The sequence below is a fragment of the Zootoca vivipara genome, chromosome 1 (genome assembly GCF_965207765.1).
Source record: "Zootoca vivipara chromosome 1, rZooViv2.hap1.1, whole genome shotgun sequence".
Taxonomy (NCBI): Eukaryota; Metazoa; Chordata; class Lepidosauria; order Squamata; family Lacertidae; genus Zootoca; species Zootoca vivipara.
This window is the reverse complement of record NC_142582.1, coordinates 32470420-32496995: the sequence shown is the minus strand read 5'-3', so window position 1 is coordinate 32496995 and position 26576 is coordinate 32470420. Positions and strand designations below refer to the sequence as shown.

The window sequence follows — 26576 nt, the reverse complement described above, 5'->3', positions numbered from 1 at the left end:
GAAGGGGCAAGAGCAAATGCCTTCCTTTAAAGGAAGAGACCGCTGCCTGAAAACCCTGCAGAGCTCTTGCCAGTGTTGATAACTTTGGCCTGCATGAACCAATGATCAGATCCTGAGACAGCTACTTATGTTGTTGAGATTCCCATCACTACCTGCGAACATGGGCAACAGTCAGGATGGTAGGAGCTGTAAGCTCAGCGACAAGGGAGAGGGTTCCATGGGTTAACCACCCCTGTGCTATAAAACTCATGGTATGAGAGATACAGATCATTTTGTTTGATGCACAAAAAGGACTAACATGAAACAAATTGACCAACAGAGCCAGCTTTAATCCAGTGATACTGCACTATATACATCATGAAGAAATCTCGTTTCCAGGTCTCATTGTCAAACACAGAAAACAGCTTCAGCTGCCCACACTAAACTATGACATCACCTTCTATATAACAGGAACATTGAAGAAAGCTCTCAGGTGAGCAGGAACTTGCTGAGAATGCTGGGTTGTTTTGACCAGAGAAAAAGGCTAGGAAGAAACAAAAACTTTCAGAAAGCAAAACCGCTCTATTAAGTAGTGTGTTGAAATCCTGAGGGACACACTGAAAAGGTCACACCTATAGGCTAAAAAAAACAACAACCACAAGTTGCTAAACTGTTCTACTTTCAGCTTTTCCATTAGGCAGCAGCTCTCCTTTCACTGTTACTGTCAATATGTTTCAGCTCACTTTATTGTCAGTGTAGAACTAACCATTATGGTCAACACAGTATTTCCGCCAAAAATGAGCCTTGTGTAAAGCTCTTTCACTTTTCCTTATCGCCACTTGCCCTGTGCAATTTTACCACTTCTGTTGACCACTGATGCGGTGCAGGGGTCGGGAAACAGGCGATACAACAACACCACAACACTACCAAGTGTGCATAAAATGCTACAAGCAGAGAACACAATAGAAGGTTGCTGTTTTTGGTGGCAGCTCCTGTGCCAAACATAAAATCTAGGTCTGCCCTCAAGAGATCAAAATAACCATCTGCCTATCTCCAAGGTTCTCTGGGGGCATTTCCCATCATTTTATTTACTTGTTTTGCAAACTCATAAATGTCTGAGGAGGACCCTATAATATCAATGTGGGTTGGGTATTCTAGAACCAGAACGTTTGGATACTGGCTCCTTAACATCTCACATGTACGCTCACGTCTCCGTTTCTCAGAGTTGCTGCACCTTTCATGTGACAATCTTTCTTTACGCAGAAAGCCATATAATCCTGCCAACAAGACATCAACCCTCTCTTTTGCATGTCTTAACGATCTGGAACCTGGTTTTGTGTTGTCACTCTCTAGATATATGGTGGTGACCTCCCCATCTACAGCAGCATAACTAGTGACACCACATTCTTTTAGACTCCTTTGGTAAAACTCTTCTCTAAATGTTCTCATGTAGTGATATGTATCGGTGTCAAGGGCAACAGCTAGTCCCTCCTCCTTGCTTGCATTTTGCACAAAATTATTTTTCAGCTCTGAGGATAATCCGCTGTTTGCCTGTCTTGTACCAGGCCTGTGATCTGACGCTTTTAGATTTCTTGCAACATGTTGTTCTGAAAGGGAATGCTTTATGTTTAATAAGATATTCTTTTGGAGGGCGCTGATGGCTAAAAATGGACCCTGTACACTTATTAGCCCGTTAGTCTGTAATGGCCCAAAGCTCAAATTTGGGAACTTCTTCTTGAAGTCTTGCACCAGACTTTCCAAGTTGTATTTCTCTCCAAATGGGGACAAGTTGAGGATGCATGTCATGCAGGTAAAAATCTAGAGAGGGAGGGAGGGAGGGAGGGAGGGAGGGAGGGAGGGAGGGAGAGAGGGAGAGAGAGAGAGAGAGAGAGAGAGAGAGAGAGAGAGAGAGAGAGAGAGAGAGATCATAACTGAAAGGCAACACTAGACTTTTAGGTTACAGGCACCTGTGTGCATTTCTTTACACTGATACCTTATTAGACTTAAGACGAGCCCTGCTGGATCAGATGACTGCCCCATCTATTCCAGAAGCACTGTTCTCACAGTGCCCAACTAGATGTCATGGGAAGCCCAAAACAAGAACCTGAGTGCTACAATACTCTACCCACTTGTGATTCCTAGGCATTCAGGGACATACACTGCCTGACATCAGGAGGCAGAACATAGCCATTATGGTCAGTAGCCATTGATAATCTACTCATCACTCCCATCACTCAACTCCTCAGTTGCCCCTTCTCTGTGAAACATTAGACTGTAAGCTTTATGGAGAAGAGATCTACAGTTATTATTATTTACACAATGACATGGACATTCACTGTGCTGTATTGTTATAATAACGACGCTGTATTCCCAGAGGGGCAGCTGTTTTAGTCCTTTGCAGCAAAACCAGCCAGGAGTCTTGTGGCACCTTAAAAACTAACAAATGAAGGCATAAGCTTTCATGGACTGTAGTCCACTTCTACAGATGCATTGCGGGGGTGGAGAACTGTAGATGATGAAATCAGAAGAAAATGAAACACATAGTAGTACAAACTGTCCTGATTATGTTATTAAGAGTGAGTGAATGAATGAATGAATGAATGAATGAATGAATGAATGAAATGCATGCTGAACACTGCCGGACATACACACAAAAGGAAGTCTCATGGTTTCTTAGAGACAAACAGGGTGTGCAGCCAGTGAGTTCCAGTCCACAAAAGTTTATAATACTTATGCACTACATTATAGGCCATCTCTTCTTCAAGGAGCTCAAGGTGACACAGATGGTTTTCACCCTCTGCATTTTATCTTCACAATAACTTTTCATGGTTAGGGTCACCCAGTGAGTTTCACAGCCGAGTCTGAATTTGAACCCTGGTATCTAAATTCCTGGTCCATTTCTCCTCTAACCACTACTCCACTATGGAATATATTTTGATCGAATGAGCCAGTTCAGGTTATCATGTGAGTTAAACCAACTTCAAACCATGGTTTAGCATCTGGCCTGTTCTGAAGCTAGTACAGTCGTACCTTGGAAGTCAAACAGCTTAGTTCCTGGACGTTTTGGCTCCCAAACGTCGCAAACTCGGAAGTGACTGTTCCGGTTTGCAAACTATTTTCGAAAGCCAAACATCCGATGGGGCTTCTGCAGCTTCCGATTGGCTGCAGGAACTGTGCTTTGGTTTTCGAATGTTTTGGAAATCAAACGGATTTCTGGAACAGATTCCATTCTACTTCCAAGGTACGACTGTAACCATAATTTCCTGATTTGAACGAAGAACTCTGGCCAAGGAGAAACTTCCTAGTTTAGATTGGAGGTGTGAAGGGGCCGCGTGCAGGGTAAAAGGTTTGTGCATATCTTGGGCTTAATAAGGAGAGATATGATTCTCCAGTGTTAATGTAACTGGCCCTATAGGTCACACTGCAATGATACTCTGTGGGACCCTGGCATGGTATAATTAAGACAGGGTAAGATGATTTTTTTCGGATGGCAGCGCATGCCTCAGATGGACTAGGTGACCTGTAAAATCCTCTCACGTGTTGCATACAACAGGCTGAAACCAAAGAGGGAATATTAATCACAAGATGCTTATCTCAGCTGAAATTTAACAAAGAGCAAAGGTACTGACCTCCTGGCAAAAAAGAGCTCCTTGGTGACATCTGCCACTTCACAACTCCCCCCAGGCCCCCATTTCTCTCTCTCTATGGTATTATGTATCTGCATATATTTTTATTTAGCGTTAAGTCAGTTGGAGACCTTCAAGTGAGACGTGACTAATAAGTTTCATAAATAAATAAAATAAACAACTGCAAGGCTGGAGATTCTAAGAAGAAGAAAACTCGAGCTGGGGTAACTTACGCTTTTTCCGTATGACGACACTTTCAAGGGATAACCCACAAGCAGCCTCTTGTCCTCTAGGCTGTGGTCGCCTTTCCTGAGAACATTTTCTGCATCTGAGAAGGAATTCAGATTTTGTCTTGTAGAAAAAAGTAAAAGTCAGAATTCTTTGTTGCCAACCTGATTCCCGGAATACCTCGATTTTGTGGGAGGAAGGGGGGGTACCTCTCGTTGGTAGTTTCCCTCTGGGATTCCTTCCCCCGCCCCCAGTGTTCGATACTTGTCTCCTGATACTTTTTTTGCATCGTGCAAAAATTGCTCTGAGGAGAACGACGGCAGCCTGTCTCTTTAGAAGATTAATTGGCAGCAATTTTACTCCCCCTGAGGCTTAGCTGCAATTTTTTCATCTGCCAGGTAGATTACTATACGTTTCGTTCCTGTGCAAGTAGTTTACAACACCCACGCAAATGCTCTCTCTCTAAAGCCTCGCTGCATTTACAGGTGAAACTCGGAAAATTTGAATATCGTCAAAAAGTGCATTTATTTCAGTAATGCAACTTACTATTTTTTATTTTTCTTTTAATTTTTACAAATGTTTTCTTTTGGAAATTCCACAGTAATAAAACAAATACTTACAATAATACAAAAATAAACATTGCTATTACATTTCATTAATTACATTCCATTGATAATTGACCCGCCTAACGACAAATAATTACAGTTACAACAAATCTAGGCTTGGCATATCTTGCTTTGCATGTCATGCATCTATCTCATATATTGGTTTCACCTTTTAAGTTGTGTTACTGAAATAAATGCACTTTTCGACGATATTCTAATTTTTCGAGTTTCACCTGTATATGTCTGACGAACGGCAGGTGACCTTATACACGGTGAGAGGTTTCAAACCCAGAGTACGCCGAGCCAGGGCGTCAAGAACGCAGGAGTTTTACAGAGCATGAATTCTGCTTTACGGTTAAGGACCCAAAACTCTAATTTCCTTCCTCTGACATTACCTCGTTCATCTTCAAACGTTACATATGCCACTCCTTCCATTGATGTTGGGTAGACAACATCCTCCACATCGCCCCCCTTATTCTTTGCCTTTTGAAAATGAATCATCAATATGTCAGCCATGACGTCGTCACTTAGGGCGTCATCTGGAACACCGCAGACCACAATGGTTCTTTTTGGCTTGGCAGCTTGTGCGGTGGCCTGTGAAGAAACACAAGGGATACTGAAAGCGCTGTCAGACTGTCACTAAGGAGGGATTCGGCCGCATCCACTGCCAAATTTAAGTTTGCGTGGACAGACGGAGTCCCCCCAAAAACCCGGCGACCCACTGAGCGGAATAAAGACGCATAACAACGTGCTATGGGATTCAAATTGGCCACAACTTTATTAAGATTCAGATGTAGGGAGACCTTGGCTCTGGCATTGGGCGTTATCCTTCCCAGTCCCCAGCCGGGGTTCTGGGAGGCTTCGGGGTTATCCACATGTATGGGGGTTGGGGCTAGCTCTGGAGAACATTTGTTCAAGCAGAGAGAGCCCGCTCCCCGTTCGCCGCTGCTGGAAGGGGGAAGTGATGACGCCTATTGGTATGGTCAACGCTTCCCCCAATACCCCAATCTTGTTGTCGCAAGGGGGTGAGGTCTCCGCCTCACGCCCCTCCCTCTAGGAAAATCGCCAAAGAATCCCGCCCAAGGCCTGACACCGCCAAAGTCGTGACGTATTGCTACGGGAAAGGCAAAACCTGCCAATGCAGGAAAATTCCTTTCCGACCCTTCAACAGCAGCCTTGACGTAGCAGCGCCTGTGTACCTGTAGAGAAAAGGTTAACCTGCAAAAGAACATGAATGAGGGTGTGGAGGGTGGTTTGCAAAGGGGAGTCAGATGATGATGATGATGATTATTATTATTATTATTAAAGCAGTAGATCTCACCATTCCCCACCAGGAGTGACATGGCTTTAGTATGGAGGAGAGGATCATTTTGTACATAATTTGGTGTGCCAGTATTGAGGCGATGATAGGAAGAACTGTCAATAATTGCTGACATCTTGCAACCTAAGCTAACTTTGCATCAAATCTCTGTACAATGCACTTAATGTCTATTCCTTGGGTTCCTGCTTCAGAAAGGAGACAGGGCAGCGCAGTTGTGCTACAGCCTGCAAGCACTGCTGTAGGAGGGCTCTTTTTAAAAAATATATATGTTCAAAAATGACAAGAAATCAGAACTATGATTACCATCGCTGTCTCCTGTTTCTAAAAGGAGTGAAGAAGCAGACTCAAACAGACAGCTCAGCAACCTTATCCACAAACCTTTAATCCAAGACGACACAAAGACTATTTTTAACACACTTCATGCTAAATAGTGCTGGAAGCATTCACTTATGCAATGGCCATTATATCCCTTTCTCCTAAAGCACTGCACTTTTATCGTGCGCTTGCAGAATGGAAACTGCAGAATGCACAAAAAAAGTATACATTTCCTACAAAAGGGACACAAAACTTTTGATTCCGGAGTATGCTAAAGCTACCCAGTATTAGAAGCGCTGGGAAAGGAAGCAGATTTTTATTTTATTTTTTTAAACCACAGGTATTTATGGGCATTTCCTTTCCATACCCTAAAACCCCCTCCTAGAAAAATAGCTTTCCCTCCTCCCCCCACTGCTGTTGTCTGGCAGCTGATTAGGCTGGTTTTAATTTTTCCCTCTCTGAGAAATATATTTATGCCAGTCAGAAAACCAGGGTGTGGGGAGGGAGGCCAAGGTGAATGCTAGAAACGGCTGTATTCAATTCTTGCTGTTGGCATCCATCTGTCTCAAGAAACAATGGAGTGCGCTTCCAGGGGTGAAGTCAAATCACTGTGTGGTGACCTCCCCAGGGTCACAGGTGAGAGCTGTGTGCAGGGTGGGGACCAAAAGTGGACCAACTACCTCAAAAAGAGTGCTACGTGTCCCCACCAGGAGTACTACGCTTCCCCATATACCCTGGATTTTGAAATAAAAAGCTAGCATATTCCACACATAGGTTTGTTTGTCCTGCGATATCTTGATACCTGGCATGCAGGACTCCAGGGCTCTGTCTGCCTTTTACTGGCTTTCTATTGAAAGTCAAGCATCTGGTCCTCATGCCTGTGGGAGGAGAAAAGCTGGCAGAAAGATTCCTTTCTGACTTCTCCATGTAGCTCATGTGCTTGGGCGCACAGGTTGGGCACAAAAAGTCTAATGCCAAGACAAGCAAACTTCCTCCCTCCCTCCCAACACATCCTTGACCCTCCAACTCCATGCAGGGGCCCAGATGGCTCAATGACATGTTCTCTGCACCTCTGGCCTCATCCCTTACCTTGGGAATGATGAAAGATAAAAGGAAAGAAGGAAGGAAAGGCGGACAGACAAACAGATGGAAGGACGGAACCCCTTTGGATCATACCAGAGGACTCGGGTCAGCCATACTCAGATCTGGCAATCCTTAAAAAGTCAGAGAAGCCAGAGAGATAGGGAAAACTAGTCTGCCAGGCTTGACATACCCACCTTATCCACTCTCTCTCCAATAAGCAAGCAAAACTCTACAATGGAGTGCACATACATTCCAGTACTAATTCTGACAAGATTTGCTGCCACTAACCACCAAAACCTACACAAGTGCAGGAATATATGACCAGCCAAAAAAATAAGCCAGGGCACATTTGAGGCAAAATCAAAATCAAAAATCAAACCTACAGCCAGACTGGATCTACATTTCAACACTTCTCCTCCTATTACTATACTTATCCTTTTAAAAAGTATATTTAACAAACAAAAAAAACCCACCAGTGGATACCCTCCTAAAACTGATGAATCCATGGGCTGAAGAAAGAATGCAAAACAAGTTAGAGAGTGATGAGAAACACAGAAAGGAAGTTTTTGGAGCTTTCTTGAGGCAATGTAAATGAAGTGCAATAGCTCTTCAATGAGGTATTCTAGGTGGAATGAAATGCCCTGCTTACCATATACTGCACTCTTCAAACTTCCCATGTGGCAGCTCTAATCTTATAAAGAGGCATAAGCAGTAGCAGTTATCTGTAGCTGACAGTCACGCAGTAAAATTAGTATTAGCATTGCCATGCAGTTTGTCCTTTGGGTTACTTATACAGCGAGAGAATGCAAATGATCCACTCTCTGCAGAGTTTGATCCAATATGCTGGAAACTTTTAAGACTGATTGCTGGTTTCTACTCTCTCTAAGTATACGTATGCATTAGCTGTGCTTCATGTGATATGTACCCATAAGTACCACAAGTAGCTTGTACAGTCCACACATCATCCTTTCCCTACTTGTGTCCTACTCATCTTTAGTGGAAAAGTACCTCATTGAACAGGAATTAACTCCCATGCAACCAGTGTTCAAAACTCCCATTGTTCTAGGCATGTTTTGCAACAGGGAATTTCATTAGCGTGAACAGTTTCTGAGCTCTGGGCGCAGTACTGCGCCTAAGATTTCATATTAAAACTGCAGAGTGGAAGGAAAGGAGGACCTTTTTCTGCCTCCCCACTTCCAGCTATTCTCTGAAGACCGGAGAAGAGACCCTCTTAAGAAAATTAGAGGTGCGGTCAGGGGGAAAATGAAAATAATATTTTGTGGGAAATGAACATAATATTTTAGCTGCAGTTCATTCATTTTCAGCTTTGTATTATTGTGCGCCTAGACATTCTGTTGTTGTGCCCATAACCTAGGTATAAGGTGTCATTTAGCTTCTAGCTTTCATATCTCAGTTTCTAACACTTCACACAACGGAAGTCTTGACATTCTACAGTGTCTTTCATCTTGGTTAACATTTCAAGATTCCTCGCCCAGATTTTTTTTCCCCCTATCCCTAACAGCAGAAATTTATTTCTCTCTCGCACTCCAGATACTTTTTGGTAATTAGAACTGGAGTACACCTGCACACCTTTTTCTGGAGGGTGGGGCGGGGTGGGGCGAGGAAGCATATTGCAGCAACGTTACCTACGTATGCAAGAATGCAGAAACACAACTACACACACACACACACACACACACACACACATATGACTGCCCAGTGGGTCAGTGAGGGACCTGAGAATAGGAAGCATATATGTACAGGAAAAGCATTCAGAGCAGGAGAAGGCAACCAGGGGCAACCCAGAAAACAAAGGACTGCAACAAACTGCCTTGTCGGTTATTGCTCTTACATATGCAAGCCACTGAGAGAACCTTTTTCCACTGAAAGCAAGGGAAGGACAAAGGAATGCTAGTAGCAACTGGGATGCCTTGGTTAGATTACTGGGACTTCCTGCTGGAAACCCAGGTTCAAATCTCCACTCAGCAATTAAACTCACTGAATTACTTTGGAAAATGTACAATCTCTCAATCTAACGGTACTACACAGCGTGGCTGTGGGGCTACAACACCACTCGAGTTAGCTGGAGAAAGTGTGAGATTCAAATGTTTAACTCCTCCTCATCATCATTAGCCTAAAGTTCATCAGCTATGATGGAACTGTGTTTACTGTTTATTGCCATCCATCAGAGACAGAAAGGGGGAGGTAAGGTGGCCAGGTTGCCTATGCTTCATTTCAACTCTCTAATTTAGGTCGCTTCCAGATATACTTATTTACCATTCAACCTGATCAGGTTGACTAAAATTTGCAATGAGGTTAGAGTTTGTCAGCTGACTTGTTTGCAGAGAGGTTATAAGATGTTGCATCAAGCTATTATGATTAATATTATTAATAAAATTTGTATACCTCCCTATACCTGCAAGTCTCAAGCAAATGTTACCACACAACACCTATTTCCCCATCTCTTACCTTATTGCAAACAGTCCAGTTTTTCCAACTCTAACAGTGCAGCCTTGAATTTCCTGATATGTCTGAGAATGCCCACTGGTGAAAAAACAACTTTTTTCTTTTGCTATTGTTAAACAGTTGGGAGTCAGAAACCAATCTACTGAAAATCCCTGCAGATCCTTTTCTAGCTTCTGCATACTCCTGCTCTTAGGGCCCTCATCTTATGTCCATAGGTTTATTGCAGTGCTATCCAAGCCGGCCTGGTACTGGGGATGAAGAGGTGTTTTAAAATCTTTTTGTATAAGCCAAAGACAGAAATATATGCAATGATCTTTTGATTCTTCATGCTAGTGAAAAACCAAGTGACGCTGATCACAAACAGTTGCTAAGGTAACTAAAGGCGCCTATCAAATTACCAGAGGCAATGCATGAAACCAAGAGAGGCCCATTAAACATAGTTTCCTGAGTGAGCATCATAAAAATATGGAGCTTAAGGGCTCCTGGAAAAATTGACTTAAGTTTCTCAACAATCTAGGTTTAAAATTAGTTTATGCAGATGCAGATTATCATTCTACTGATCTGCGTCCAAGGTGTGACTTTTTATTTATTTAAAAAAAAAACCCTAAGCATTTGCTAAGATGGAGCATACTCCGCCACTGGAGATCTCCCACTGGCGAACTAATGCCAGTGTAGTGGAAGAAGCAAAGACCACAAGTGTCGAAGCAATGATTCTTCAACATCCACTTCGTTGGACAGGTCATGTCGTCTTCCAAAGCAACTACGCACTCTATACCGAACTTTAAAACGGACAGCGTAATGCTGGGGGTCAACAAAACAGGTTTAAAGACTCTCTCAAGGCAAATCTTTTTTTAAAGAAAATGCAGTATAAGCACCGAAAATTGGAAAACACGGGCACAGAACCTGTTTAGCAATTTGGTGTAGCTACAGAGGAAGGGAGGGCGGCAGAGACGCGACTACTCCACCCCGGGGGAACGCTCCTGGTTCGGAGTGTTTCCAAAGAGCCAGCTTCAGAAAAACCCAGCATTTGCTCCCTGAGTCCCCGCCAGCAAGGCAGATATAAAAAGGCAACGCTCGATCACTTGCCATAGTCGCGCAGATCTCTCCTCGCGAAGCGTTCCTGCTGGAAGAAGCGACGCTAAAACATTTGCTTTCGTTTCTGTCGGGTGCTTCCCCTAAAACTTGGAAGGCGGGTTGGCGGAGTGCATGCTGGGAAGTGTAGTTCATTCCGGTTAGGCGAGAGAGGCATTACGCAGCTTTGTCTAGGCGGGGCCGAGAGGCGTCGAGAAGCCCTCGCTCGCTTTTTTTGTATTAAATGCGGGAACCGAAGGTTTCTCATGCTTTCGTTACAGAGACGAGGGAAGTAGTCGTTGCCTATCGGCGTCTTTTTTTGATTTAGAAATGTGAATGAATAAATGAATAAACTTCCATTTAATTCTCATTTAATCTTCCAAGAGCTGGTTAGCTCATGCTGCTAACACCCAAGGATGCAGATTTCTGTCCTCGTTTGGTACAGCTGCACACAGTATTCCTGTACTGCAGGGGGTTGGATCGACGATCCTGCGTTGATCCCTTCCAATTTTGCAATTCTAGGGTACTTACTTTTACAGCCATGCTGCAGTCTCGTCTAGTCTGTCAGGCAGAAATCCAAACAGCCAAGCTTTTTCCATTACTGCATGCACAGAAAAGTTGTTAAAATACTACGCTGCACGAGCCATTTCTGTTCCACATCTTTTAATTCGAGCTGGGAGGTGGGCATCAGTTTAACATATCCCAGTAATTCTCTTTGTGCGCAACTTCAAATGTTATTTAATAAAAACTTCAAAGGTTTGTTCCTCTGGAAATACTTTTTTTTAAAATGCAAAACTGGAATAGGAATAACAACTGTGGGAATGTTAAGCAAGAGGCATTAAACATTAAGTATCAAGGGATGAATTAGAGCAATGTTTTGAGAGCGCAATTCTAATCTGTAGATATACTGGCAGATTTGACAGGAGGGTCTGGACAGAACGGTCTCATTGTAGAAGACCCCAGTATGCCCATAGGAAGCTCCTTATTCCAGGAGACACAGGGTGGGTGGGTGGGTGGGTGGGTGGTGGACCCCCGGGATCCAAAACTCCTTCGTTCTCCACAAGAAGTCTCAGGACTGAATCTATCAAGCCACTTTCCCTCACGCACAAACTCAGCCTAACCTACCTCACAGGGTTGTTGAAAAGGTAAAATGGGCAGAGGGAGAACTATTGACATCACCTCGAGCTCCTTGGAGATTTTAAATGTTAACAAAATAGACATCAGCAGCAAGTAACGGCCTCGGAAAGACAAGAATTCAGCACACAATGCGATCAAAATACAGCTCATACAAAAGTGTGGATGAGAACCTTTATTGTATAGTAGCATTTGCAGAGCATAACTTGTAGGAAGTACCTTCTCTGAGGCAAAAACCACCAGAGGAAAGATGTGCATTGGTTGTTAAGATGAAAGGAAGGGATTTCAAGGACTAGAAAAACAAAGCAAGCAGAAAAAGTGCACTAAAGGGGAGAGAGAAACAGTTCTTTAGGACCACAGGGAGTTCTTATAGTCTGGGGCCCAAGGAACTCACGCATCAATCACAATTTGGATTGGCTAAAAACATTGGAAAGCAGTGGCAGCCAAGTTAACTTATTCCTTTGTGATTTTATACCTCAGTTGGGCTGTACTCAGACTTTGGCTGTTTGAATTATCTTTTGCTAATGAAAGTTATTCTGACAATGACTTGTAATGTAATTGGATTCTGCTTTCTACATGTATCCTATTACAGGTAATGTATATGACAGACACACACCTTATCATATCACATATACCATATCACACACACACACACACACACACACACACACACACACACAAATAAATAAATAATAAATTAATGCAGTCCCAAGTTCATTAATTAGATTCTAGGAAGAAAGAAAACACTAGACATATATTCGAAACACACAAATTTATTATGAGCACTTATACAGCAATCTAGGATCCAATATTAGCTATCTGCAATGAACCTTCAACTCTAAAGACTTAGTATATAATCAATTTACTGAGATCGTAAAGGAATCGTGGTCATCTTATGTCAGCCATCATCTCTGTTGGGGCTTGTTTCCTATTGCGGCGCTAAGATCAATCAGTGCTTGCTTGCCTAGTGATGCCTTCTTTACAGTCTGATGAACATAGGCAGCAAACCAATGCACACTTTTTCAGAATAGACCCCGTTTAAAACAGTGGGAGTTACTTCTAAGTAAACATGCATAGATAGGATTGCACTGTTTGTCATTGCTTTTGCTGGATCAGAGGAAAACCTTCCTATCTGTGAAAAATGACTTTTGATTTAGAAAAAAAGCAGGCATGCCATCCAGTGTAATAATAAAAAAATAAATTCAGAGCATATTTTATTGTTCTATGAAGCCCTTGGCAGAATGGAAAGTCAAGTTCAACTTCTCTGTCATATAACATTCTCTGCATCATTCTCAAAGTAAGCAACTTTGTCTCCTTGTGAAATGAATTTGATATTTTCCACTTCACCGCCACCATTTCTAGGTTTCTGAAAGTGGATCGCAATCATATCTTGCACACTTTCTTTATCATCCTCTTCTGCCTTGATTCCTGTTAGCAGTATGGTTCTCCGGGAAACCCCTGAATATATCTGTCAAAAGAAAAAAAAAACACCACATCTTGTGACTACAATTCTCTTTAAGGAATATAAATTGGTGGAGTGAAAATGCTGGTATTAGCAGGTCATGTGTTCCTTCCCTTTTTTGATGTTTTAAAACAAATTATAAACCTGTACTTTTGGCTACAATCCTAATCATGTCTGCTCAGAAGTAAGTCCTATTTAATTCAGTGGGGCTTACTCCCAGTTACGCAGGCAAAACCTTTAGGCTTTAGTCCTTAAGAACCAAGATAGTCACTTTAGATGCTCTTTGCTCTAAGCATACTTTCATTTGATTTAAAATGTAAATAGTGCCACTGTGGGAGAGCTGATTTACTAGGTTTAACCCTTCCTTCCACACCTGTCTTGGTCCAGACAAAAATCATTCTTCAGAAGCTATTTGGACTGAGAGGAAAGTACCAATTGATGCAAAAAATAATAAATTCTTTTGTCTTTTTTGAGTACAGCAAGTAATGGCTGTGTGTCTAATTTTAAAGGTAAACCAATTGTTGTCCTGTAGGGTTGCTAACTAGCCAGAATAAAATGTACTTACACCTTTTGGCTGCTTGTTAAAAATGGCAACCTAATTCTGTTAGGAAAAATCAATAGTAGGGCCTTGGTGAAATCACTAAAAGCAGGAGAGAGAGAAAATGTGCCAGCCCAAGAATCATGAAAGTGCCCTTTGGGCTCTTGATGGAGTGTCATATGCACTTCCTTATATTCACACACATGATGCTGAGGATCGCAAACATGGCATGGCAACGTTGCTAAAATTTGAGGGTCTCAAATCTATGCTTGCTTCTCCGAACGCTTCTAAGCTCTTAATTCTCACTCCCCATTACTGGACACCACAGCCTCTTTGTGATATGCTCTGTGAAGAAAAGCATTCTCTGGAAAGTGACACAATTGGGCTTTAACTATTATGATTAAAATTACAAATCTATCACAGTTACCTGGAAGTAAGTACCACTGAACTGAGTTGGACTTACTTGTTATTAAAGACTGGGATTGTGGCACGATACCTGCAATTCTCCGTTCATTTACTAACCGCAATCAGCCCCACAGGTATGATCCATTTACCTGAAATCTTTTCAGAGTCTTCTCTATGATAGGAGAAACCAGGACAGAATGAGTCTTTTCACCTGTACGGAAAGGGCATTTCCCACATCTCACAATGTTGTTAGCAGCTAGGAGAGAAAAACAGTAGAAATGTAATGAAGAAATACAGTTTATCCCAAGTACAGTGGTACCTCAGGTTACAGACGCTTCAGGTTAGAGACACTTCAGGTTACAGACTCCGCTAACCCAGAAATAGTACCTCAGGTTAAGAAATTTACCTCAGGATGAGAACAGAAATCGTGCGCCAGTGGCGCGGCAGCGGCAGCAGCAGCAGGAGGCCCCATTAGCTAAAGTGGTACCTCAGGTTAAGAACAGTTTCAGGTTATGAAGGGACCTCCAGAACGAATTAGGTTCTTAACCTGTACCGAACTTCAGGGGCGCGGGAGAGAACCCAATTGTTTTCATACAGAAAAAAACCCCAAACTGCAAATTAATATTTTAATATGTACTTTAATTGGGCAATTGTTTTTTTTTGTACGGAACTAGTATTGATGACAAATATTGTAACACTATGTATATTTACCTGGGATTGAGCATACTAAGACTGTAAGGTAAACGTAATGATTAAATGTCCCATTACGAGGCACCATTAGTGAACTCTTAGTCATGTCTACTCAAAAGTAGACCCCTAAATTCAATGGAACTTGATCTTAGGTTCAGTGTGAAGACGACTGCAGCCTGAAATCAGAAGGAACAAGGGACAGGTGCTCTGAGCGCAGGAAGAGCTAATAGGCAGCTTTCGCTGTGCGTGTGGGAACAGCTGGTAGGCGGCTTTTGCTGTGTGCGAGGGTGAGTGGTTTTTTGGCAATCCCCCTAAAAGAAGCTCAATAACTATGGGCAATACTCCCCCCCAAAAGCTCAACAACTCAGAGCAATTTCCCCCTATTTTCCTAATTTGGAGTCCCCCAAAATAGGGGGTGTCTTATACATGAGGGTGTCTTATACACGAAAAATACGGTAGTGGGGACAGAGACAGTTCTGATACAATAAAAATGGTATTGCTTACCCGAAGTAAGCTGGCAAAGACTGCAGTAAATAAAAGCAGAAAGCTGAAAAGAAGAAGAAGAAGAAGAAGAAGAAGAAGAAGAAGAAGAAGAAGAAGAAGAAGAAGAAGAAGAAGAAGAAGAAGAAGAAGAAAGAAAGAAAGAAGAAGAAGAAAAAAGAAGGAACAAGGGTAGCCAGAGAGTGATGCTACACTAACAGTTGTGTAGAATAAGGAATATCACAAAGATATTCAGGGACAAGCAATAACTTCTGACATTCCAGCTTCTACACCATTATTAAAGATGCAGGAGCACCAATCTCCTTGCATTATTTGGCCACCCTGCTAGGAAATGTGCCCAAGGAGGGCACAAAAATTCAAACAGCACTCTATAAACACACCAAGACTTACTTCTGAGTGAACATACATATTTTTATTATTTATTTCTAATGGTTTCTACCACATCTGGGGTATAAACAACCCCCTTGTTTACAGTAATATTAAAACCAAGCATCATTTTTTAAATGGTTACTGCTAGGGCAGAGGTTAAAAATGTATACAACTGCACAATTGAATAAGAAAGATGTAAAATTGAATGCACACCAGCTTTTTCCCTTCCTAGGATTTTTTTTAAAATAAAAATAAAAATAAAGGTTCACCAGTGCAGAAGAACATGGTTTGGAACTGAATGCATTTCAGGTAACATTGCTAGATAGGTTGTCCAGATATCCTTTTTATTCTTAAGGCTGCAATCCTATACAAATGTGGTAGGGAATATCAGTTGAACTAAACAGGGCTACCTCTGAGTAATCCTGAAATAGACTGTGTTATAAGTCTACCAGTGCAGCAGCAGCTGGAGCCAGTGGGGCGGGGAGAGAGAGGAGATAGTACTTGGTGTCAATTCATCTTAGATCAGCTTTGCAACAACCAAATGATGCTCAAATCTGCAGTCAACTGAACAATGTCGAAGTAAAAGCAATGCATCTAAAAGGGGATCAGATTCTGTAAAGCTGACTTGTACAATGTTTCAGAAATTACCTATTGGCTGGCCAAATGTAACGAGGGCCATCTGGGACTCCTGGTCATAGGTCACATTCTGTACTTCTCCCCCCAGTTTAGCTTTGTACAAATTCAGTTCCAACTTATCTCTCATCCATTCCTGAGGGATGTTTAGGTATGGGATGTTAGAAACATTGATCTGCTTTCTAGAGATCTTAGCATGGAGCTGCAAAACAATCCAAAATTACAGGTGTGAAATGAAATCCAAAAGTGTAGCCATGTTCATTTATAGCAGCAAAAAGGCCAAAACATATCACGACCATAGCATGGGTTTCACTAGCAAGGACACACTTCCTATCAACTACTATACCATGGGTGGCAGAAAGTTGCAGAACTTGTTGTTGTTTAGTCGTTTAGTCGTGTCCGACTCTTCGTGACCCCATGGACCAGAGCACGCCAGACACTCCTGTCTTCCACTGTCTCCCACAGTTTGGTCAAACTCATGTTCGTAGCTTCGAAAACACTGTCCAACCATCTCATTCTCTGTCGTCCCCTTCTCCTTGTGCCCTCAATCTTTCCCAACATCAGGGTCTTTTCCAGGGAGTCTTCTCTTCTCATGAGGTGGCCAAAGTATTGGAGCCTCAGCTTCAGGATCTGTCCTTCCAGTGAGCACTCAGGGCTGATTTCCTTCAGAGTGGATAGGTTTGATCTTCTTGCAGTCCATGGGACTCTCAAGAGTCTCCTCCAGCACCATAATTCAAAAGCATCAATTCTTCGGCGATTAGCCTTCTTTATGGTCCAGCTCTCACTTCCATACATCACTACTGGGAAAACCATAGCTTTAACTATACGGACCTTTGTCGGCAAGGTGTTGTCTCTGGTTTTTAAGATGCTGTCTAGCATCTTATACTTATACTTGTTACCAAACATCACTGTGACTATCAGACGTTAAATACATTTCTCACATATCGAGCTGAGAAGGCTGTAAGTAAATACAGTAGGTCCAATATTTTGCTTCACTAGAGTATACTATGCAAAAAATATGTTAAAAGTTTTGGGCTGTAATTCTATATTTGCCTCTGTGCGAGAAAGTACAATTGAACTCAATTGTGATTACTTCTGAGCAGCCATATACAGATCTGCAATGTATATGATATAACTTCATTCTGTGGAAGATTTATTCAAATACAAAGTCTGAGAGATTTGCAGAGAGGGGAAAAAAGAAAATTCACTGGGATTTCTTTTATTAAAAAAAAACACATTTTACAATTATCCTTTAAAAAAGAGGAGGAGGAGACAGAAATTTCTCTATAATGTTCCTGTTTTCCCCAGGCCTTCATATTTCTGAAAGTCCAAGTTCAAAAAGATTTACCCCTTAGTAACTCTGTATTGCAACCACCAACAAAACTTTTGTTTCAGAGTTCAACTCCCCAACACATAACACTTAAAAACCATGGCCACTAACTTACCTCAAATGTTACTCCCCTCTCCAGGATAACAGGCAGGGCTTTCATAGCTATCACCTTACTTTCAAAGTTCACATTATGGCAGTGTTTTTGGATCAGTCCCTGGGCAACTGAAGCACAGCATGTTAATAGCTTTCCATGACCAAGTATAAAACTAAGGAACAACTTCATACATAAAAATTGGCCATATATACATTTGGTTTTAAAAGCTCACGGGAGTCAAGTACCATAATCAAAAATTGTGAGGAATGAGCTTGCACAATGCCACAGAAGTTTGTGTGAAAGGCAGGGCTGGCTAGACTATGGGTCATATCCAACCCCTAAGGAGATTTTTCTGCCGCACCCCCCCCCCCTTGCAAAATATATCATTTAAACAATTATTAAATAATTATTGACTCCTCCTGTTAGTTCCTAGCTGAGATGCCATGATGTCAAAAGGCGAATGCAATCCGTTCCAGAAACCCATTTGGCTTTCAAAATGTTTGACAACCGAGGCGTGGCTTCTGACTGACTGCAGGAGCCTCTGAAAAACGTTTGAAAACCAGAACACTTACTTCCGTGTTTTCAGAGTTCGGGAGCCAAAACGTTCCAAAATGGAGGCATTTGGGAACCGAGGTTTGACTGTACTGATTTTATATAATTTTACAGACCACTTTATAGGTCAACGCTTCTTTCCCTGGTTCTGACATAAAGCTTAGCCATTACACTATGAATATCCTGCTGGCCCTATCAAGAGGGAGAGTGAAGCAGCTGCCTAAGGTGGCAGATTTGGGGCACCATTAAAGGGCATCGGTTACTGTTATATCTTCACAGCAGGGTCATGTGGTCAATTTGCTCAACGTCTTGGGCCAGACTTGGCTGACATAAAGGAGGAAATAAGTAGCAGACTGGTAACATATTAATTAGTCCTAAGCTTTTCCTGCCAGAAGAATGAAAGTGCTTGCTTAACCCAAACTTCCTTCCTTAAAAAAAATTAGCATTCATACATATGAATACACATTTCCTACCACATTCCTCTTCAAACGTGATGAGAACTTCTCCTTGGCTTATCCTGAATGGGATTTTTGTCGCTATGTGAAAAAGGCAGGTTATGTTCATGTACATGTCCTCATCCTTGATATTCTCTAGCCGCACAAAGTTCATCTTCTTCTCAGGCATGTCATTTTTGAGCTGGTATTTTAGAAACCAAACAGAAGATGACAAGATAAAAACAATTTATGACAGTGTTCATAAAAACAAAGCAAAACCCCAAATGCTTTACTCATTGGATGAAATGTTTCACTGGCGTGTAGGCCCCATAGTGCCTGCTTGTTCCTAAAGTTTATAACAGGGCCGGGAACCTCTGGCCAGGGGCCAGTCTCGTTAAACTTGCAGGCTTCCAACAGGTACAGTGGTACCTCGGGTTACAGACGCTTCAGGTTACAGATGCTTCAGGTTACAGACTCCGCTAACCCAGAAATAGTACCTTGGGTTAAGAACTTTACTTCAGGATGACAACAGAAATCGCGTGCCGGCGGCGCAGCGGCAGCGGGAGGCCCTATTAGTTAAAGTAGCACCTTAAGTTAAGAACGGACCTCTGGAACGACTTAAGTTCTCAACCCGAGGTACCACTGTATCTGCTTGGTCACTGTGCAAAAAGGATACTGGACTAGATAACCCTTTGGTCTGATATAGCTGGGCTCTTTTGTTCACTGGCCGCACTCGTACAATGCACTGGTAAAAAGCTAGGCAATCTTAAATGCATAAGTAACAAATGCTCCTAGCAAAGTTGCAAGGCGGAGGAGTAATGAGGGTGTTAACTTGTAGCAAACTACAAATTCAGAAATACAAGGAGGGGCACATTAGAATGGAGTTGCAAAGCCTATTCCAAGCTTTGGACGTGGGTGGCGCTGTGGGTTAAACCACAGAGCCCAGGGCTTGCCAATCAGAAGGTTGGTAGTTCGAATCCCCGCGACTGGGTGAGCTCCCATTGCTCGGTCCCAGCTCCTGCCAACCTAGCAGTTCAAAAGCACCTCAAAGTGCAAGTAGATAAATAGGTACCACTCCAAGCGGAAATGTAAACGGCGTTTCCGTGTGCTGCTCTGGTTCGCCAGAAGCGGATTTGTCATGCTGGCCACATGACCTGGAAGCTGTACGCTAGCTCTCTCGGCCAATAACGCGAGATGAGCGCCCCAACCCCAGAGTCGGTCACGACTGGACCTAATGCTCAGGGGTCCCTTTACCTTTACCTTACAAATTCAGAAATATAAGGATTAGAATGGAGTTGCAAAGCCTATTCCAAATGTGCAGGAAATTTTGAAATTGGAATAGTTTAAAATATTGTCTCTTATGCCTTAGGCAGCCCAGTTCCAGCAACATCTCACCCACAGTCCTGAATACAGCTATGTCCCTTTGAAAGTTAAACAATGAAATATAAGTATTACCCGAAATCTCTGTGCAAGCTCTCCACATTTGGCTTTCTCTTTTGCAAGCCTGGCTTTAAGGATCTGAATTTCCCTTTTCAGCTCAGTATTCTTTGAATTTATTAAGGAAAGTTCCTCCTGCAGAATGTGAGAGAAGATTTAAATATCTGTCAATGGGAAGTAGCTGATGCTGGGAGGTAGAAATGGTTTTTCAAAGGTAATCGTTTTACTGAATGCCACAACCAAGCAGTTAGAGCAAACAAAATATTGCTTAATATTTACTATAAAAGTTTCCCTTGGTTTAATTTCCTAGACTCTGGTCCACACCCAAGAAAAAGTGTTCCTAGGTCCGAATGCAGCCTCCCCTATTCTAGTGCCTTTCAGATGTTTAGAACTACAAGCCTCATTATCTCTGACCATTCATTGTGCTGGATGGGGCTGATAAGAGTTGTAGTCAACCACATCTGGATTGGACCAGGACAGAGAAGACTGCTCTAGCCCAAACAGACAGACCTTGATTATATTTAAACTTTGGAACAGCCAGCCTCTGTACGGCTTGGTTTCCTAAATTAACATTATAGAGGCCTTTTAAATGCCATAGTCACATATTGCAATTGTTTCTGTTGCTGCTCCACAGAACCCCTGTACAGTAATGCAATGTGGAAGCATTTCCCGCAATGTCCACGTGGTGGCCATAATGTTTGAATGGGTCGCAATATCCCTGTCGCTTGATTTTTGCTTATTTAGTTGTTCTGTCCTTGTTTAAAGATAGTTTGTGTCTCAATCAAAAAGTATTCCAGTGCACAACGAACACTCAGATCTTAATGAGAGTGAAGATGTTACTCCCAAATCTTTTTTTTCCTTTTTCTTTTTAATCTAGATCTTGATTAGCTCTCAAATCTGTTTAAATACCTCTCTTGTGACATGAACAAGAGTTTTTTAAAAAGTTGAGTACTCCTAAGCATGTGCAAAGTAACCTTCCTTCACTCCAAACTAACCACAACCAGCACCCCAAATGCTGGGCTTTCGAGCCACAGAAAGGAGGAGGATTGAGGCTCCCCACATTGACTATTTTGCTATTTGCTTAAAATAATGGCAGTAAAAATAGGCTCTCTCATTACTTGATGGGAAGGGGCCAAAATGACGATGCAAGCAGCTGCCTCTATCTTTCACTCTGCTATATTTTGAATTTGTAACATTTGCTGCTGACCTGCTTTAATCCACAGCAGGAAACACTCCCCACTGCAACATTTTGACACAGGTCCTGCACAACAACAACAGCAGCACCAGCACCACCTCAGGACAGGGATGCAGAAAGGCAGCTAACTAATACAAATCTATATTACCTGATGCTTCTCCTGCACCATCATTCTTTCCCTCAGCGCCTCGTTTTCCTGATCCTTTAGCTTTGTGAACTCATCTTGGCAGCGGCACCTCTTCTCATCGGCAGCAAGTTTCAAAAGAAGCGTTTCGGCCTTTTCCTTTTCAGCTTTGGCAACCTTCTCCTTTGCAATGCAAGAGAAGTCAGGACAGTTTCAGTGGAAGGCTTTCTAAACAAATGTGGCTGCTTGCCGCGGGCACCAAAGGTGGGGAACCTCAGTTCTGGGGGGCTGAGCGCCTCCTCCTCCTCTGGGGCTCTCTATCCAGCCTTTGGCCATGGCCCATACCTGTCACAGGGCTCTGCTCTTCACCCTCCTTGGATGCTTTTGCCTGGCTGGAATATATTATTATAGGATTGTAATGACTCTTTGCTTGCCTGTAAGAGGAATGAAGGTGTGTAGAACCCTCTGGCTTCTGTGAGGCTGGAATGTAGCCTGCTCTACAAAGGCAAGAGTCACGTCTATTAACCCGCCCATTTTTGCCCCAGGTCTCGCCCATTTTTGCTTATGGCTCCTCCCACCAGTGACATGCAGCCCCTGGCTCTTCACATGGGAATGAAACCCAACCCCGGGGCTGGAAAAGGGTTCCACATAGCCTATGCATTAGGTCAGAGGCACAGGCAACCTTGGCTCTCCAGATGTTTTGGAACCACAACTCCCATGATCCCTGACCACTGGCCCTGTTAGCTAGGGATCATGGGAGTTGTAGTTCCAAAACATCTGGAGAGCCAAGGTTGCCTATGCCTGCATTAGGTTCATGCTGCCATCTTTGAATGGCATGAAAACCTAAGGAGATTTACCTCCCATTCTTGCCGTTCCCTTTCCGCCTCATTTACACGTCGGTCTGCAACTTGGCCTTCCTCAGTAGTCTACAAAACAAAAGTTAATCAAAACCAAATCTATCTATCCAGTAAAGCAATAAGTCTGGTTTAATTCTCACTTCCATCCAGTGGGAGACACCTACAAATTAAAACTAGAATCTTCATTTAATGGAACTGCACAAGGACCAGCTACAGAACTTACTTTGTCTTTTTCCCGTTCTCCAAGATGCTTTGTTTCGTTCACAAGTGTGCCTGGAGGCTCCACATCCTCCATACTCTATGAAATGGCACAAATGCACAATTATACACTCTGTAAATATCTGGGCTGCAAGCTTTAATCTATTTAAATGGAACTGCATTGGCACTTCAAGGACTTACCTTTAATTTATCTGGTTCTTTAACATTCTCCGTCTCATTTACAAGTGCTCCTGTAATCTCGCTTTCCTCCATATTCTACAAACAGTCAGAAATACATATTATGAAAAAGGGTGGGGCAAACTTTAACCTTTTAACTAGAAGATTACTCAATAAAGGGATGCCAGTGTGTTACAATAAATGCTAGAAGTTAAATAAACACTGAAGTTTGCTTTTGAAGAAGCAATCCTAGACGATTCATTAGTGTATGTTCTTACTTCCTTGACATACATCCTAGATCCTTTTCACATGTATTACTGGCAAGCCAGGTGTCCTCCATTTTATATTTGTGCAGCTGATTATTCCGGCCTACGTGCAGAACCTTACGTTAGTCATAATTGAAAATTATTTTGTTAGTTTGAGCTCAGTTCTCCAATCTGTTAAGGTTCTATTCAAATCTGATTTTGTCTTCAACAGTAATGGCAAACCCTCCAAGTTTGATGTCATCTGCAAATTTGATAAGCATCTGCTCATACCATTAATCCAAGTTATTTATAAAGATGCTGAGAAACAATGGTCCCAGAACAGAACCTGGCAACACCCGTCATCTAAAAAAGAACATCACATAACTACCTTTTCCCTAATACAATTTTTACTTGGTTATGCACTTTTCTGACAAAATAACCTCCAGTGGACATTTTTCTTATAGTAGCCCTAATTCAAGGTATCTTAAGTACTAAATTCATACTGAAAAACTCTTATCCACATGAGACACAACACAGGTGTGACACAAATCTGCTGAGAAAAGACCTTCTCTATGTTCATTAATAGATTTTCATTCAATATGAATCATTAAAACCTAGACAGGAAAAGATCATGAAGTAATCTGTCTGTTGCCCTGTAAGTAACGGTTAAGGACATTCAGAATAATTTCCAAAGCTCTGTCCAGCCTTTTTCAAAACACCTTCCACTACTACATGGCACTTAAGCAAACATTTGTTTTAGAATAAATGTAAAGAATATGAGGAGAGACTACATCTGAAAATAGAACTTTTTTAATAGCAAGGGTGACGGCATCATCTGTGCATATTCATAGTGCAATTGTCATTTGAGCAGGTCTGACGTGTTAAATCCACTGGAACATGAAGTTTATTTTAAGAAAACACATCCTATCGGAATATTTAATAGCAATCCAGTCAAAGCACCTCATATTCTTTACCAGTCACATTTGTTTATGTTCCCATACAACAGGTCTATGTTGTGTTTATTTCTTTATTAATCCAATATAAGTTCCACCTTTCACTAACAATAACGACATTAAAAAATACAAAAACAGACATGAAAAAGTTAATAAACAAAAACAGGAGCAGTTAGCACCCAGGTTCCCTTCCTACCAACAGAGTTGTGATTAATCTGCACTGGTATGCATTTATTTGTTGTTGTTGTTTTAAAAATCATCCAATAAGAAATCAGCATGAGTGAAGACAAATCGCTGAAGCCTCATCTACAGGAGAAGGCCTCCAGCTTCCCATGAAAGACTAACAAAAGGAATAAACAGGCCTCCTTAGGCGGGGAGTTCTGGAGCTTAGAGACTCCTTAGCTTGCAATATGGCTAACTTGCAACAATCAATCTAGCTAGCTGCTTCACATGCTGCCTGGATCAATATGAGATTTGCAGACTGTAAATGTACATGTTCTTACATAGCTATTAGGCAGGGTAGCTAAAAATCAATGATTTTTAAATTTAAATTGGATTTTTAAAATAAAATGCTTTTGGAGGGAAAATCTTTCTAAAGATAAGTTTTCTATTTAAGTTACATTATAGTCCAAAGGCTATTCATCAGGAAATAAGGATTTGTTTTAGGTTTTTCATGTGTGCTAAAACTCAGTCTAAGGTTGTTGGGGGTTTTTTAAATTGTTTAACCACATCAGTTAACAAACATGGATACATATGCTATAATGTTATTGCTTTAGTTAAATGAATTACCAAAATATATATCCGCCAAAGCAAGACTTTCACTTGGAATGTGCTGTACATGAAGAAAATCCAAATACTGAAATTCTGCTCCCTGAATAAGACCAATTCTGCAACCCGAATATATCATGCAAATATGTGTGTGACAGCTCGTTCTGCATAAATGATTTACAATGCGGCTTAAAGCTTTCAAATAAATATTGCTCTGTGTAAATGGCCCCTTCACATGGCTAATAAAGGTGTGGCCAGCAGGAGGAGTGTAGTGATGGCATGGCTGGTGTGGGTGGGGCAACATAAAAGACCCCTCCACTCCCCTCACACATGTATTTAAAATACTAGATGCTTGAGTGAACCCCTCTAATACAGGAGGCAAAATCTCATCATCATCTGAAGGCAGCCCTGTTCAGAGAAGTTTTTAGAATGTGATATTGTATTGTGCCTTTACTATTTTTTGTTGGGAGCTGCCCAGAGTGGCTGGGACCACCCAGTCAGATGGGTGGCATATAAATACGGTAATAAATTATTACCATCATCAAGTCACTTTTCTTGTTTTAGTCTGAATTGCATAAACTTTTGATTCTATGACTATATTGTCACTACCCACCCTGAAACCTTTAGGTAGGCGATTTTGAAAGGCAAGTCGTTCTCTCTATTGTGTTTTCCTACAGCAATAACACCTTACTTTACAGGGTTAATAATAATGATGACGACGACGACGACGACGACGACGACGACAACAACAACAACATTTGGCTGGATTTCCCCAGCCACTCTTGTAAGCAAACTGAGATTACTTTAAAAACAAGAACAGTACTTTGTGTAGCAAAAAACTGATATTTTGTAATTACTGCAAAACCTTCCCAACGGTAGAAATTGAGAATACCGTGTGTCATTCCCGCTGGAAACAAATGTTTCAAGATAATAATTCTTACTTATTACAGGGTCAGTTTACGACCTTTCCACGCTTGCGCACTTTTCCTGCTCTCCCCGTCCCGCTCAGCAGCGGAGACGGCACTCCAGGATGGGGGGCTCCAGTCTGGGGATTCCCCCCCCCTTTCCCTATTTTCTTCTAGTCTCTACTGCAAGGCTTGGGGAGACGTCAGTTGCTGTATTTGGCTCCGCCCACCTCGCCAGCCAGGGTTGTGGATCATCTGCTTTGCTTTCACGCGCGGAAAGCGACCCACCCACCCACCCCCCCAAAAAAAGTTAAGACGAGTAAAATTAAAACAGGGAAATGCACTTGGACCCTTTCAAATCTGGAAGTTATTTCCAGAGATCGACCAGCAAAAAGCCGGAGGTGGCACTCCTTGCTCTCTTTCCTGAAACCAGAGGCACCCACCGTCCTCCTGAGCGAGGAAACCACTTTTAGTTTCGCTTTTAAAAAAAGCAAACCACCACCAACGCTTCCCCGGAGCGGGTTTGCCTGGTAGGGTTGGAAACAGGTCGCGATGGGGAGGGCGGGGGACAACGCGGCAGACTCTTGTCCCAAAAGGTTCTCCTCGCACAGAGACACACACGCACAGACTTACAGGAGCTGAGCTTTGCATCCCCGACTGCAAAGGGAGGATCGCCAGGAAACGAAAGCAGAAAGTTGCAGCCCCTTGACTGGAAGTCACGCACAGGGAGGGCGGGGATAAATCGCACAGGCGGTGCCTTTCCTGTCTGAGAAAATACAGTAGGAGCTTGGATTAGTGATGGTTTTGTTTCTGTTCTAGTGGTGGTGTTAGCTATTAGGTAGAGCATGGGAGCTGGTCTCTCTCCTCGCCCCCCTCCCTCA

General features: G+C 42.3%; 2 protein-coding genes across 8 annotated transcripts; both read right to left on the bottom strand.

The window, feature by feature from the left end:
• Nucleotides 1-308: 308 nt before the first annotated feature.
• On the bottom strand, nucleotides 309-10865 carry RBM43 (RNA binding motif protein 43). 2 transcript variants are annotated; one of them, XM_035131453.3, is made up of 4 exons: nucleotides 10710-10865; nucleotides 4834-5032; nucleotides 3839-3933; nucleotides 309-1797 (listed from the first exon to the last, which is right to left on the bottom strand). In XM_035131453.3, the coding sequence occupies exons 1-4, from the start codon at nucleotides 10848-10850 to the stop codon at nucleotides 1027-1029; spliced, it is 1206 nt and encodes a 401-aa protein (XP_034987344.2). In that variant the 5' UTR covers nucleotides 10851-10865; the 3' UTR covers nucleotides 309-1026. The 2 variants fall into 2 exon arrangements, with proteins under 2 accessions (XP_034987344.2, XP_034987354.2); XM_035131463.3 differs by having other exon boundaries at nucleotides 9627-10784.
• Nucleotides 10866-12585: 1720 nt separating this feature from the next.
• Nucleotides 12586-26356, bottom strand: NMI (N-myc and STAT interactor). Of its 6 annotated transcripts, none has more exons than XM_060279697.2 (11): nucleotides 26329-26356; nucleotides 22849-22923; nucleotides 22673-22747; nucleotides 22450-22518; nucleotides 21617-21775; nucleotides 20292-20408; nucleotides 18876-19038; nucleotides 17872-17978; nucleotides 16442-16628; nucleotides 14383-14489; nucleotides 12586-13296 (listed from the first exon to the last, which is right to left on the bottom strand). In XM_060279697.2, exons 1-11 carry the CDS (start codon nucleotides 26344-26346, stop codon nucleotides 13096-13098), a joined length of 1278 nt encoding a protein of 425 aa, XP_060135680.2. In that variant the 5' UTR covers nucleotides 26347-26356; the 3' UTR covers nucleotides 12586-13095. The 6 variants fall into 6 exon arrangements, with proteins under 6 accessions (XP_060135680.2, XP_034987377.3, XP_088517664.1 ...); XM_035131486.3 differs by lacking the exon at nucleotides 26329-26356 and adding an exon at nucleotides 25732-25882; XM_088661538.1 differs by lacking the exon at nucleotides 22450-22518.
• Between the last annotated feature and the right edge of the window lie 220 nt (nucleotides 26357-26576).

Coding starts and splice junctions, on each gene's coding strand:
- RBM43 (XM_035131453.3), bottom strand. CDS start 10,850: ATGAACTACACTTCCCAGCATGCACTCCGCCAACCCGCCTTCCAAGTT. Junction 5,033..10,709: donor GAGAGATCTGCGCGACTATG/GCAAGTGATCGA, acceptor GTTTCTTCACAG/GCCACCGCACAAGCTGCCAA. Junction 3,934..4,833: donor AACGTTTGAAGATGAACGAG/GTAATGTCAGAG, acceptor ATTCCTTCTCAG/ATGCAGAAAATGTTCTCAGG.
- NMI (XM_060279697.2), bottom strand. Junction 17,979..18,875: donor CACGTTTGAAGAGGAATGTG/GTAGGAAATGTG, acceptor GCTGTGCTTCAG/TTGCCCAGGGACTGATCCAA. Junction 16,629..17,871: donor AGAGGGGAGTAACATTTGAG/GTAAGTTAGTGG, acceptor ATTGTTTTGCAG/CTCCATGCTAAGATCTCTAG.